The sequence below is a fragment of the Torulaspora delbrueckii genome, chromosome 8 (genome assembly GCF_000243375.1).
Source record: "Torulaspora delbrueckii CBS 1146 chromosome 8, complete genome".
Classification (NCBI taxonomy): Eukaryota; Fungi; Ascomycota; class Saccharomycetes; order Saccharomycetales; family Saccharomycetaceae; genus Torulaspora; species Torulaspora delbrueckii.
This window is the reverse complement of record NC_016508.1, coordinates 302718-315794: the sequence shown is the minus strand read 5'-3', so window position 1 is coordinate 315794 and position 13077 is coordinate 302718. Positions and strand designations below refer to the sequence as shown.

Genomic DNA, 13077 nt, shown 5'->3' with positions numbered 1-13077 from the left:
GGCCTAGCGCCAGCAGGAATCTCCTTCTGGAGTTCCCCTCTAGCTTCCGTCCAGACAGCTGGTGAATTTTTCACTTTCCATAGTAGGCAGACCGACAGCTAGTAGTGGTTGATTGAGTGTATTGATTAAACTAAATCTTGAAATAGTCTCATTGTTTGAAAGCCAGTAAAGGAACCAATAGAGGGTATACAGAATGGTATGTGATGATTGTATTACGGCGTTTGAACAGTGGAAGTCCTAGGTTAGATGGATGTGTACAGAACCAGTGGATAAATGAACAATTATTGAAAGAATATTCAAAGATCACCCAATTGAAAATATATCATAAGCAAACGAACACATAATCCAATGATTAGTCAAGGAAGAGACGTATTACCAGAGCCACTTTGTTACGCTTGATTATGAATTAATGAATACAATACTAACAAATAAATAGTCTGACGCTATCACTATCCGTACTAGAAAGGTCATCTCCAACCCATTGTTGGCTAGAAAGCAATTCGTCATTGACGTTTTGCATCCAAACAGAGCTAATGTCTCTAAGGATGAACTACGTGAAAAGCTATCCGCTGTCTACAAAACTGAGAAGGACGCTGTTTCCGTCTTTGGTTTCAGAACTCAATTCGGTGGTGGTAAGTCTACTGGTTTCGGTTTGGTTTACAACTCTGTTGCCGAAGCTAAGAAATTCGAGCCAACTTACAGATTGGTCAGATACGGTCTAGCTGAAAAGGTTGAGAAGCCATCCAGACAACAAAGAAAACAAAAGAAGAACAGAGACAAGAAGATCTTCGGTACCGGTAAGGCTTTGGCCAAGAAGGTTGCTCGTCGTAACGCTGATTAAGGAAAATCACATTGATCATTGAGCTTTTTCTGTCAAAAATCTGTTTCTTTAGTTTCTAGTAGTATTAGTATATTAATAAAAGAGAAACTCATTTCACATTACGTTAACCCAAGAATCGCTGAGACTATCATCATTACTTCATTACTTGGTGCTTGACTGACTATATTCAATTGTTTAGTGGTCTTCACGTGACTTTTTGTAGTGATTTCATAGTACTTGGCAAGGCTCGATCTATTCAAGCAATAACATTAGTGCTATATTATCGTAACTTCTCGATTTGGGGGAGTTCATCATGGCTATGATGTTCTTTGGGCTAGGTAGACTGTTTTACGTGATACTTTTACTTATCAATGCAGTTGCTGTGCTTAGCGAAGAGAGATTTCTGATAAGAAGTATGTCCCCATAGGAGCTGCATGCTTAACAAATCAAAATACTAACAAGCTTTCATCGATTGAAATAGTCGGATTAGGGAGAAGCAGTAATGATGGGCCTGCTTTTGGTCAAGAAGAAAGTTCTACAAAATCTAAAGTTGTTCAGCTCATCGGGGCTGTTCAAACATTGTTGAGAAGTATGTTACAGGTTTCTTGAAAAAAACCCCACGATGAGTTACTAACAAATACCGCTTAAAGTTCCGTTGATTGGAATTAATATACTGGTTATCGTATATGAATTGTTACTAGGTTAACAATTGAGTTGGAAATTAAAGTCATTAAGATTAATATGTATATATGAGCAATTAATTAAATTTTGAAATAAAATGCAAGGGTCTTATATTTATTCATGCGAATGAAGGTGCTTGTTCATGAATCTTGACATCGATCATGTTCTGTACAATCTTGAGCTCTTTTATTTGATGAAGCAAGTTCTGCATGGAACAGCCTTCGATAGGTAACGCACCGTTCATGTGATCTTTACCATTGAGATTCAACATAAAATGGTACAGTAAGCAGTCGTAGATGAAAAGGAATTGGTTGACGTTTTGTACAATGGATATTCTTTGTTTGCGAAACGTGTTAATCGTCCAAACTATGGGATCAAATAGCTTTGTTGTATGAATATCTTCTTCTTCGAACTGACGCTGAAGAACATCATACACATCTAGATTTGAGATGATAGAATCAACTGTGCACCAGGTCCCAGTTCTACCACAACCAGCTGAACAATGAACTAGAATAACAGGGACACTATCCTCGGCGTAAACTTTCCTGTCCAGAAGTCCTTTGATGACTAAATTTTTCAAGTTGATCGTTTGAATAATTTGAGTTGGATCCAAGAGGGTTCCCAAGTCTGGCCAATCCTTGATATGTAACTGCAACGTTTCGAATGTCTTGTCATTGTCGTAGCTTAGCTGAAGCCTTCTCAGATAAATTTCTGCCCTGCCATATGATTTCGTTACGACTGGTATACTGACTGCTTCAAGCACATCGACCTTGATTCCATCGTAGTCACCTTGGTTCCAGTATGGAAAACATTTCTCTACACCATTTTCGAAGCTATCAGTCAAAGTCACCACCAAAGGCACGTCATTGTTAAGTATGCAGGTAAAGAAATCGTAGACTGTGGAAGACAATGGAGCCTGTGTCGCAATATATCTAACTCTTTGTGGGTTCTTTTGATGACTTTTCGGTAGCAATGGAAACGTAGGCACGTTCAGGTAGTTGGCATTGATGTAATTTTCCCATGTTTGACTGTAATCATCTGACTTAACAGAGCAAGACGGTATGGAACTTATACTATGCTTCTTCAGCACGACTCTTGAATGTTCGTAGGGGAAAATATCCTTATATCTATTCTTAATACCCAATTCAACACCAGACGAAATAGTTATTGAGTCGTCCTCATCATCTGAATTAACAGCGTAAAAGTGCTGCAGACTAGAACGACGAGCTGTAATGGTACTGGGCTGTGAATAAGAACGAAGTTGGCCTTCAATAGGCCGCGAAACACCGTTGAAGGTTTTCCCTGGGTAGAAACTTGCTGAATGACTACTCCTGTGTTGTTTCACGGTTCTATTCAGACGTTTCCTTTCTAAAAAGTCCAATTTTTGGAATTGTGATATAAACTCAATCTTTGACCTATCCATTAATTTTCTAAACCATAACGGGATGAAGGCTTCGATATATGATTGACCACAGACGTCTTCTAGCTCTTCATATTTAGTTTGAAATCGGAGTTTGTTTTGTTGCACCAAGGTAGATACCTTTTGGTCTGGTTTTGGAAACTGGAAGGTTTTCATTGAGCTATGATCCGTTTCCTCTTTAATTTTCACTGCACTCAAATACGACTCTAAATCCATCAATTGTTCATTTTGAGCAATCTTAAATACTTGTGAGGGTGAATTATCCAGGGTCGGTAGTTTAAATTTTGACAATGCAGATATGGGTGAAGACGCCGATATAGGTGAATCCAGCGAGCCCAATTGTGGTGGCATTAATCCTTGTTGTGATTCCTGTATAATGTCACCACACACTTGTACCCCCAAATCCATTGTCGAAGAATTACTTTGCGACGTGGGACTGTCTAACTCCGACATTGTATACTGTGGGAAAGCCTCCTCGAACTGTGGGAACCCACAGGACAAAATAGATACGCTTCCAACCGCGATATTCTGATTGTAATGATCGATGATTTTCGTAGCTATACCGCTACAGGCAAGCGAAACTGAATCATCCTTCTGGTTAGGCACATTATCATAGATAACAATCTTAACGTTCTCCGAGTCCACTGTCCTCTCCCTCACAACGGACTGCTCTTCAGGTGGCAAGTTCCCCAATAGTTTCTGAAAAGTGAAATTTTTCCTCCTTAATAAGGTCGATGGGAGACAAACATGAACAGATCTCTTAACGGAAGATCTCGAATAATCGTTGAACGGTCTGACATCGAAGACCAGTAGACCCCTATCAATAGAACCATCTATGATCTTGGCAAACTCATCTGCGCTAATCAGCGAACAATTAGCTGGCTTCTGCAACCTTTGGTCTTGTGGTTTGTAACTTGGTAAAACCGGCGCAGAAACAGACTTGAGCAGCACTGGACTGAAAGGTGCAGGAACAGCCAGTTTCTCTGGCAATCCTGTACATCTACTTTTTATAGGAATGCCGGCAGCACTCATGAGAATCGGATTATTGGAAGTTGCAGTAAAACTATTTTGACTTAAAATTTCACTCTCATTACTAATGCGAAACTGTACATCATGCGATGCACTCTGATGTTCAGATGAAGCCCGAGCTTCCTTCATAACAACGGCACCAGATGTTTATCCAGATATTCTTTTCAATTCCAAATTGTACGAAAAACCTTTGCTTCACCAAGCGTGAGACTCTCCCACCTGGGAATAATTCAAAGCTTGAATTTACCAAACCTTTGAACAAATCTGCCAAGAGGTTAAAATAACAAGATGCTCGAGATCGAGCGTACGTTTGCTGGGTCTTCGAGCTCAGTTAGCTCGAGGAAACAGGAAATGCAAAAAAAACTAGTGGGCATCAAGAAAAAATTCCCAGGTGTGACGTAAAAGCAGGGAATCTAGAAGGTGTGAGCTTAGAAATTAAGGCAGCAGGAAGCATAAATGGCAGGAATGAAGGATCCTGATGCTGCATTAAAGTTTTTTCGTCAGTGTTACAGAGCAGATTGAAACCCGCTGGGCTTTTTTACCAATTTTCTCGAAGTTCTCCCCAAAAAAGAGAATCTTGTGGACGCAACCGGAATCGAACCGATGACCTCTTCCTTGCAAGGGAAGCGCGCTACCAACTGCGCCATGTGCCCAGATTTTTCTTGTTATTTAAACTCAATAATGTTGGTGTAGTTGCATTATTTAATGCACTCTTGTTGTATCATATGTTAATCTTCACTGTTCCAACCCATATATCTTGGACTCAGCTTTTGCTGGTCTTCTTATAATTATCCCCTTTCTCTGGACTATGTTAATTTTACTTGTAGCGGGAGAACATCGGGGAAAATAAATTATCGCCCATACTAAAGCGATTTTTCACACTCATCCCATTTACTTCAGACACTTTCGACAAGTTATCTGACAGAAACCGAATCTATCGATATGTCTCTACGCCTAGTCTCCCAAGCTGCTCGCAGAAACTTTTCCGTTGTGCAAAGAGCTTCTTTTGCTGCGCAACGTGCCTTGAGAACTCCATGTTTACCAGTACTAGCTCATGGGTACTCCCAGAGAAGAACTTTCTTCTCTACTCCCAACAGATGGGATCAACAAAAGGAGAATGTTCATGAGATTCTAAAATCCGAGATCAAGGTCGAGTCTGAAGTTGCAGCCGATACTTCTGCTCAATCATTCCAAGAGTTCTTAGACAAATTTGGTTTCTCTATTGTGCAAACTTCAGGTAAGAATTTGGCAGAGATCACGAAGAAAACCGATGGTGAGACCGTTCACGTTTTCTTTGACGTTGCTCAAGTGGCCAATTTGCCATATGACAATGCCTTGGCCGAATCAGCTGCTCAAGAAGGTGAAAATGCCAACGAAGACGACTACGATTCTCTTTCTGATAATTTTGCTAACGTCAATGTAGTGGTTGTCAAGGATGCAGACCAATCTTCAATCTCTTTGGAACTCTTGATGAATTTGCAGGAAGGTTCTTTCTACGTTGACAGTGTCACTCCTTTCAAGAGTGCTCAAGAGGCCTTGGACCAATCTGCTGATGCAGAAGTTAAGAGAGAATTGGTTTACCACGGTCCACCATTTTCTAACCTGGATGAAGAATTGCAAGAATCTCTAGAAGTCTACTTAGAGAGTAGAGGTGTCACTGAAGAATTGGCCTCTTTCATCGGTGCTTACTCTGAGTTCAAAGAAAACCAGGAGTATATCCAATGGTTGAACAACATGAAGCAATTTTTCAACTAAGCGAATTTGAGCTATATTCAATTCCTGCACATACTTTTAAGCACTTTCGCTAAACTGAGCGACCGTCAGATCCTCTCGTATATACATGGTAATCAACCAAGCTTTAACGCTTTTCTCATTTATAAAGTTTCTATTCACAGTGAACGTGGAGTCTTTCGTTTCATGGCATCTTGCTCGAAAGTATTCTGCGAGCTATTTGCTTGATCGACCACTCCAGCTCGTCAACATCTTCGCCGTCATGCTTCCCAGTTTCTATTAGTTTGATGTGCTGCAGGAGCTTATCTTTTAGCCTTAGAACTAATCGTCTTAACAAGAATGTCTCCCGCTCAGGTCCTTCAACACTTGTGTCCACATTTTCCATGTGAGGCATCTCTAACTTTAGGGAGAACGCTTTCAATAACCTTACAAATTCAAGCTCAACGAACCTCGCCTGTTCTCGCTTTCGAAGATTCTTGAATTCCAAGAGACCCTGGCAAAGGGTTTTCATAAATTCATCAGTGAGTTGTTTCAGTCTAATCACGCTGACTTTGTTACTTGCAGTTGCATTCTTGATAATTGAGACTAGAAATTGCCAAGCTTCCACGGGATAGACTTTGCTTTCGAACTCTTTAGAGTAACGGCCTTCTTGCTGCGTTATGAAGTCCTGACATGCTTTTAGTAAAGCGTTGATTCTCACTTCATCATTGTTTATTATTCTCTTAGAAGCCTGCTTCTCGAATGATGCGTAAACTAGAACAAGTGTGTGCTTGGAAAATGGGATATTCTTCATGGATTCCATTTCTTCGAAAGCTTTGAGGCATTCTTCCCCACATACTGCGGGATCTTTCTTCATGATCAGTTCCATATATTTGTGGAACATGTCGACATCTATCAGTTTTTCGTTCTTTCTCTTCATCTCCAAAAATGTCTCGATTCCTAGGTCCCAGTTTCCGGTCTGTAAGCAGGTCTGCAGGAAGAACCCAATAATGTGCTTGTTAATGGGATATTTCTTGTGAATGGACCAGTGTGACAAAGGTAACAACCTGAGCCCTTCAGGGATTTTAGGAGACAGTTTCTCGTCCACCTCAAAATCGAAATAGGTATTCAGTGCTACTAGGGCTAATTGCTTTGACTCTTTGTCAGATCTCGAATGCAAGGTCTTGCAAAACTCGAAAATTAAACGGGAGTCTACACATCTCGAAGGTATACTCTCCACCAAATCATTCAGAACTTCGTTGAAAAGCTTATCTGTCTTTATTCTTGAGCAAGCTCTGAGCATCCAAAGATACGTGATGGCGTCCGGTTTAACACCTTTGACCCGTTTTTCGAAAAGCTCAAATGCATGTGTAACATCGATGCAATTAGTTAGCGCTCCTAGTGCGGCATTGTATTCTATTTGACTCAGCTCCTCACGAGAAATTAGTCCGTCGATAATTTTCATAACCAGACTCGCAGCAGCCTTTGATGCATGTTGTTCTTGTTGGGCTAGACCTTTAAATAGAATGGTGTTGGTGTATTCATTTGATGGAACGCCCCACTTTTTCCTCCAATTAAACATTTTTATGGCTGATTGTGGATACTTGAGTTCATAAAAGTAATATTCCATAATGGAGTTCATGGCAGCGGCTCCTTTCGTTTTAGCTAATCTCGCCAAGAAGACGGCTTTCTCTACTTGGCCACGTTTAAGAAATTTCTTTACATCCTCGGCGATCAGTTTGGAATCCCTCAGCTGTTCACCGTTAACTCCCAAAATTGTGTATAACATTCTCCTATCCTTGGTGATATTAATGAACTTTAAGTCGGATTGACTGGTTGGACCAATTTCGATTTCTTGGATTCCCTCATTTGCAACACCGTGTTTTTCTTTTAGTAGATGAACCGCCTGCTGTTTTGTATATGCCGTTTTCCGTAGTTTCTTCAATTTAGCGAGCTTTCTCTCATTCAGCCTAGCCAACTCTTTTGAGCTCTTGTTCATCAAAATGTCTCGTTTCTCGAAGCTTTTCAGCTTTTCTTTAACTTGTGACTCCTCTAGCTTTCGAAAAGTATGGAAATATCTGTAGCAGCATCTCCAGTTGGTTTTCAACATTACCAGCGAATGGTTTCGAAGGCTATTCAGTATGTTTCTGCCCGCTTGTCTTTAGCGATGAGCTAATCGACGCCGAGTTTTTCACATATGGGAGAGACTGGATAAATCAAATAAAAGATCGACACCACCTGAACAAGGATCAATTGTGACGGGAATGGTCTAATGGTCAAACTATGAGATGTTGAAGAGGTTAGAGAGCCCCATATGTGTTGAAAGGGCGCATTTTCTTATTACCAGCGGCCTTGGCTCCCTCACAGAAAGGGGAGAATGTGCCAAAGATGCGATCAACTATCTATTGAGATTGGGATATACAAAGTCGCCTCATTGGGATGAGCTAGTTGCCCAAAGTGGCTTAGAGGCGATTGAGCCGATTGAAGTGGCAAATTCCGGAAGCAAGAGGCACTTGGCATTCTGCAAAGCTGTGGCACATGAATATCCCGAGGCCATCTCAGTTATAGAAGCTACTCCTACACTGAGCGCAGAATTCTATAGAAATTTGGAACTAGTAGCACACTTTTTAGTTCTTTCCAAAAATTTCAAGGGATTAGAAGAGCTAGAGTACCGATTAAGCGCGATACCCAACGCCAATGTAGCGAAGGAAGAGTTAGAAGCACTTTCAAGGATACAAATATTGGTACTGTGTGGCTCTTACATGCAGTGCAAATACCTCGAATTTTGTAAAGGCTTTTTCAAGCTTGAGAGAAGCGATCCAGATTTCATGAGAGTTCTTGAGTGCGAACATGAGAGCCGTTTCATTACTCACGACGAGCTCTCACTGATGGTTACGGTATCTTCTATCGTCGCTATACCGTTTGACAACTATGATGATTTCCTATCTGTCGAAGATGCGGCTAGCATTGAAAGACGTTTTCCTCAACTAGTGCGATGCCTGAAACTTCTCACAAATACCAGCTTTGGCAGCTTTTTAAAAATGTGGCATGGCTCTATTGATGAGGAATGCAAAAAGAGTTTGCTACTTGCCCATGGATGGGATTGTGCCCGCTCTACGATGAGGCACAAGATCTATTTTTTCTATTTGCGAATCTCAAATAAATTGACAATCAGCTATCTTTCACGCACTTTGAATATTGAAGAGAAGCTGGTCGAGGAAGAGGTTCGAGTGCTCATTGAAAATGCACATCTAAATTTCGAGATAATCGGCGATCTCATAAGGTATAAGAGCGATCATTTCTTGGCAGCCGTGACATCGAAGTTGAAGGAGAATCATGAATTAATCAACCAATCACTCCACTTTCAGGTCAGTAATAACAGGAGTTTAAAGAACATGGTTCAAGAAAGTATTATTGGAAATAATGCGAGTGAAAGTGCTGGGAACGACGAAACAGTATATCAATCCCCTAAGATAGATAGAGCCAGGTATGCCTTCGACGATAATATGGATATTGACGAAATCAACGATATCAGTGACGTTGACAGCGCTTCATTTATATTAGGAAATGAAAGTTTCTCGAGAACTAGTGGTTGTTAAATAAGCTATTTACAAAGAAAGCGAATAAGTAAAATAAGTTTTTCATCAATCCTGAAGTGGATTGGGAACGTCTTCAGGCACCTTAGTGGACACTCCATATTCCATAACGTTCTCAAGATCTGCTATCTCTTTTACTGCTTCAGCAGTGAGGTTGGTGTATGTGTCCTGACCTACAGCTATGTCGTCTTCTATTCTGATACCGACGTTTCTAAAGTAGGATGGGTAATTTGGTTCATCGGGAACGTAAATACCAGGTTCAATTGTGATAACCATCCCATCCTGGATACTCTCACTTCTTGAGGCGCTGGGGACATCGTGGACATCTAAACCCAGATGGTGGCCTATGTAATGTGGATACAACTTGTTGACGTCCCATTTTTGTATAGCACTGAATCCGACATTTCTTAATTCCATTTTCATGAAGTCAAGGCTCTTTTCGTGAATTTCGTGAATCGAAAACCCTTCGGACGCTTTGCACAATTCGATACATTTCCTTTGAACATTTAAGACTGCTTCGTACAAGTCCTTTTGAGCCTGTGTAAATTTCCCGCATACAGGCCATGTCCTCGATATATCTGAACAATAACCTCCAATAGAGCCTGCAGCGTCCACAAGGACCAACTCATCGTTATACATCACATCATCATTCCTCGTGTAATGGATACAGAGAGCATTGGAACCGGTTGCCACTACTGGAAGGTAGGCGGATTTGTCACATCCACCCGAAATAAACTTGTATTCCAAAAATGCCTGAAGAGTTCTCTCATTCTTAAATCGCTGTGCAAATGCCTGGTTGAACGCTCTCCCGGATATCTGACCAGCTTTTCTCATGACTCTCAATTCGGCAGGCGATTTGATTTTTCTTAGCTCTGTGAGCAACTTATTGAGCCCAAAAACTCTCTTGTTACCGCTCGACTGTCTGATTATATCGTGAATTGTTTGGTGACCATCAGCACCAGATTGGGTTGTGAAAAAGGTACTAAATAAAGCCGAGTTGCTAACGCTGGTCTTATCCTTTGGAATGTCGAAATATAGGTTATCATTTCGATTGATAATTTTATTCAAATACAGAGGTAGGACCGATGTCTCGGTAGCCTCATCCGCATTGAATATTTCTTTGACGCCTTCCACACCTGTTCTGAAGCCTTCCCATTGTTCAGAAAAGGAATCCTTCGGAGGTACCACCATATGCAGAGTAACATCGTCCAGATTGTCGGTTTGCTTCTCAATAATCGCGACCGAATCAGGTTCATTCCAGCCTGTTAAATAAAAAAGATTGTTGCTCTGTTGAAATGGATAGAAAACAGCCCCAGAGGCATATTTTACTTGACTACCGGCTATTATCGCGCAGCTCTTGGCTGGCATCTTATTTGCCAACCTCACCCTTCTCTCATGGTACTCCAACGCTGTTATGCCTGGAGTCAACTCTCCAGCCTTAAGCAGATTTGGTCTTGTCTCATGTAATGCCTGGCCAGCCTGGATAGGTGACCGCCTTCTGTTAGAGAGATGACGTGCTGTAAGCAACGATCGAATGCCCTGCTTTAGTTGGGCCTTCGGTAACACGGTCAAGAACATTGTTTGAGAATGATAATTCTGCTTTTAAGAGTTATTTGTGACTATTCTTCAGCGAAAAAAAGGTACATTTACATCATGTAGGGAACATATCATTTGCACTGTGCAAGTTGCTCGAATATTTCTTTCAGATCCTTCTCAGTATTCCAATGTGAAAAACTCGCCTGAGGTCGGCTGACTGTGATAATAGGTTATAGTTAAAAAAACGATTCTTCTACTAGCAAGCGAAGATACTAAGCAGGTTCTGGTAAGTTAGTATATTGTCAGTGTTAGCTCACCATGCACTTCTCAATGATTTTTTGGATACACTGATTTTCCTTATTTTCTTTGGAGTTTCGAATGCACCGACATTGCGCATGTCCATTGTGTCATTAGCGATTGAACTGCTTGGTTCATTCAAATATTGGTCGAGATTGACATGTTTCCTCTTTTGTCCCAATGGTGATCTTTCCTGCGTCATTGTGTCAGTGATATCAAGCGACTGGATATCGCAAGACGAAGGTAATGATCCTAGGCCATCGTTCTTCATTTCCCTCATGTCGCTCAACCATGCATTGATTTGACCTCTTGAGACCGCCAAAACGTCGATGTAGCATTGATGAGCATTTGGAGAATTGTAACAAAATGACCACACATATTCTCGATTTTGCTGAAGCTCACCTTGATTGGGAGTCTTGATACCGGGCCAGTCGTTAATTACTGAACTCGATGACGACTTATTCGTTTGACTAGCGCTTGCTCTGTTTCCATTATTGATTGCCAAAACTTCGTCTCGGAATAAAGTGGAAATGCAAAAGGCTATTCTCTCTTCAATCTCTTTGTCAATTTCAACATTGCCCAATAATTGGCTGAAAAAGAAACTAACAGATGAAGGAAATGAACGATTACGAGTACGAGCAATGAATCTGTAGCATTTTCTCAGCATCATCAGGTCCTTAAAATCAACGCTCTCTGTATCCAACTCCGGTCCATAAAGGCAGGTCAGACACTTTTGCACCCTATTCGAGTTCCCATAGCAGATCCCATGAACTTGTTTTCTACATTCTCTGCAGGTTCTGAAACTCGTAGATCCTGGAGGACAGTTCTGACCGCATTCGCATACGACCTCGGCATTTGTCCTAACCGCCTGAGTAGGTTGTACGTTTGGTTGAGATGACTTGAGTAAGTCACCGAGAATATTTGTCGTTTGACTGTTGACATACCGGTTATTCTCCCCTTCATCGCTAGGAATTTGTTTAGGCTCCTGGTCAATAAGGTCAAATGGATCTATGTCGAGAAACTCACTGGGATCCATATTGGTATCGTACTCTGCTGACGAAAGAACTTTCAGAGATATTTTGTGGTGCTTAGTATCCAATGAACCGACTGTGAAACTATCTGAATCAGTCGATTGTGGGACTTTCACCACCGCAGGCTTGTCGTAAGTGGCATCTTTGAACAAGTGCGGTTGATAGCTTGTAGGTGCATTTTCATTGAACATAAGTCTCAGTGTGAGAAATTTCTTCTGAGGCAAAGGTTCTAAAGATTGAGTAATGATAATAAACCGCCTCATTAGCTGTTGGGCCATCTTTCTCGAGTCCAACAATGAGATACTTTCAGCCTCGTCGTGTTCACTGCTCCCAATCTTCATCCTAAAATTATCGCCACTTCCATACTCAAACGTAAAGGTGTAATTCTCGAGAAGATCGGTTGGATCGTCCTCATTCAAGAAGATCCCCAGACTTAAGGCTTTTAGATATTTCAATTTGATCGACTGGAAAACTCCCTTCTCCAACCAGTTCAACAACAAATCAACCTCACTGGATCTTCCACGTACTAATGTCTTTATTTTAATAGAGTTTCCCTGCGACCCATTACACTTCTTGTAGTTCTTTTCCACTTTCTCCGGTACAAACCGTTGATCGACAAAGCTTTCATCGGGAAACAGTCCTCTCAGAAATGCCAAGCACCCAAACGACATGGTCAACATCGTTTGAATCAATTTCTGCGATTGTTCTGTCGTAAGACCTGTCTTTGTATCAGAAGATATAGTAGTTTTCGTAGCCAGCAGCTGATGAGTGGACATCTTAGGCGTTTACCTCTTGGTAAACTGGTATTAAAGATAACCAAGTTAGCCGCCGAGCTTTTTACTATTTATACTAGTCGCATCCCGTGATTGGTGATATGCGTGTCTTCTACCCTGTTGATAAGTTCAGCCGTTCTACTGGAGAGAATTGGCAGGATAAAAGAGACCTTATCAGTGAAGA

General features: G+C 41.2%; 8 protein-coding genes and 1 non-coding gene across 9 annotated transcripts; 4 read left to right on the top strand and 5 right to left on the bottom strand.

Moving 5' to 3' along the window:
- Positions 1–193: 193 nt before the first annotated feature.
- Positions 194–841, top strand: RPS24A (40S ribosomal protein eS24; the record flags this gene model as incomplete). Its single annotated transcript, XM_003683204.1, has 2 exons — positions 194–196; positions 437–841. 2 exons carry the CDS (start codon positions 194–196, stop codon positions 839–841), a joined length of 408 nt encoding a protein of 135 aa, XP_003683252.1.
- Positions 842–1142: 301 nt separating this feature from the next.
- YOS1 (Yos1p) lies at positions 1143–1526 on the top strand (the record flags this gene model as incomplete). Its single annotated transcript, XM_003683203.1, has 3 exons — positions 1143–1233; positions 1302–1409; positions 1471–1526. The coding sequence occupies 3 exons, from the start codon at positions 1143–1145 to the stop codon at positions 1524–1526; spliced, it is 255 nt and encodes an 84-aa protein (XP_003683251.1).
- A 93-nt stretch (positions 1527–1619) lies between these two features.
- Positions 1620–4079, bottom strand: PTP3 (tyrosine protein phosphatase PTP3; the record flags this gene model as incomplete). The annotated part of the gene is made up of 1 exon (XM_003683202.1): positions 1620–4079. One exon carries the CDS (start codon positions 4077–4079, stop codon positions 1620–1622), a length of 2460 nt encoding a protein of 819 aa, XP_003683250.1.
- Positions 4080–4530: 451 nt separating this feature from the next.
- Positions 4531–4603, bottom strand: TDEL0Htrna6A. The gene has a single exon. It is a non-coding gene; the product is annotated as a tRNA-Ala (tRNA).
- Positions 4604–4892: 289 nt separating this feature from the next.
- On the top strand, positions 4893–5705 carry MAM33 (Mam33p; the record flags this gene model as incomplete). The annotated part of the gene is made up of 1 exon (XM_003683201.1): positions 4893–5705. The coding sequence occupies one exon, from the start codon at positions 4893–4895 to the stop codon at positions 5703–5705; it is 813 nt and encodes a 270-aa protein (XP_003683249.1).
- Positions 5706–5865: 160 nt separating this feature from the next.
- Positions 5866–7770, bottom strand: MRX1 (Mrx1p; the record flags this gene model as incomplete). Its single annotated transcript, XM_003683200.1, has 1 exon — positions 5866–7770. The coding sequence occupies one exon, from the start codon at positions 7768–7770 to the stop codon at positions 5866–5868; it is 1905 nt and encodes a 634-aa protein (XP_003683248.1).
- Positions 7771–7948: 178 nt separating this feature from the next.
- On the top strand, positions 7949–9259 carry PCI8 (Pci8p; the record flags this gene model as incomplete). Its single annotated transcript, XM_003683199.1, has 1 exon — positions 7949–9259. The coding sequence occupies one exon, from the start codon at positions 7949–7951 to the stop codon at positions 9257–9259; it is 1311 nt and encodes a 436-aa protein (XP_003683247.1).
- A 45-nt stretch (positions 9260–9304) lies between these two features.
- ICP55 (aminopeptidase) lies at positions 9305–10834 on the bottom strand (the record flags this gene model as incomplete). The annotated part of the gene is made up of 1 exon (XM_003683198.1): positions 9305–10834. One exon carries the CDS (start codon positions 10832–10834, stop codon positions 9305–9307), a length of 1530 nt encoding a protein of 509 aa, XP_003683246.1.
- A 271-nt stretch (positions 10835–11105) lies between these two features.
- HOP1 (Hop1p) lies at positions 11106–12896 on the bottom strand (the record flags this gene model as incomplete). The annotated part of the gene is made up of 1 exon (XM_003683197.1): positions 11106–12896. One exon carries the CDS (start codon positions 12894–12896, stop codon positions 11106–11108), a length of 1791 nt encoding a protein of 596 aa, XP_003683245.1.
- Between the last annotated feature and the right edge of the window lie 181 nt (positions 12897–13077).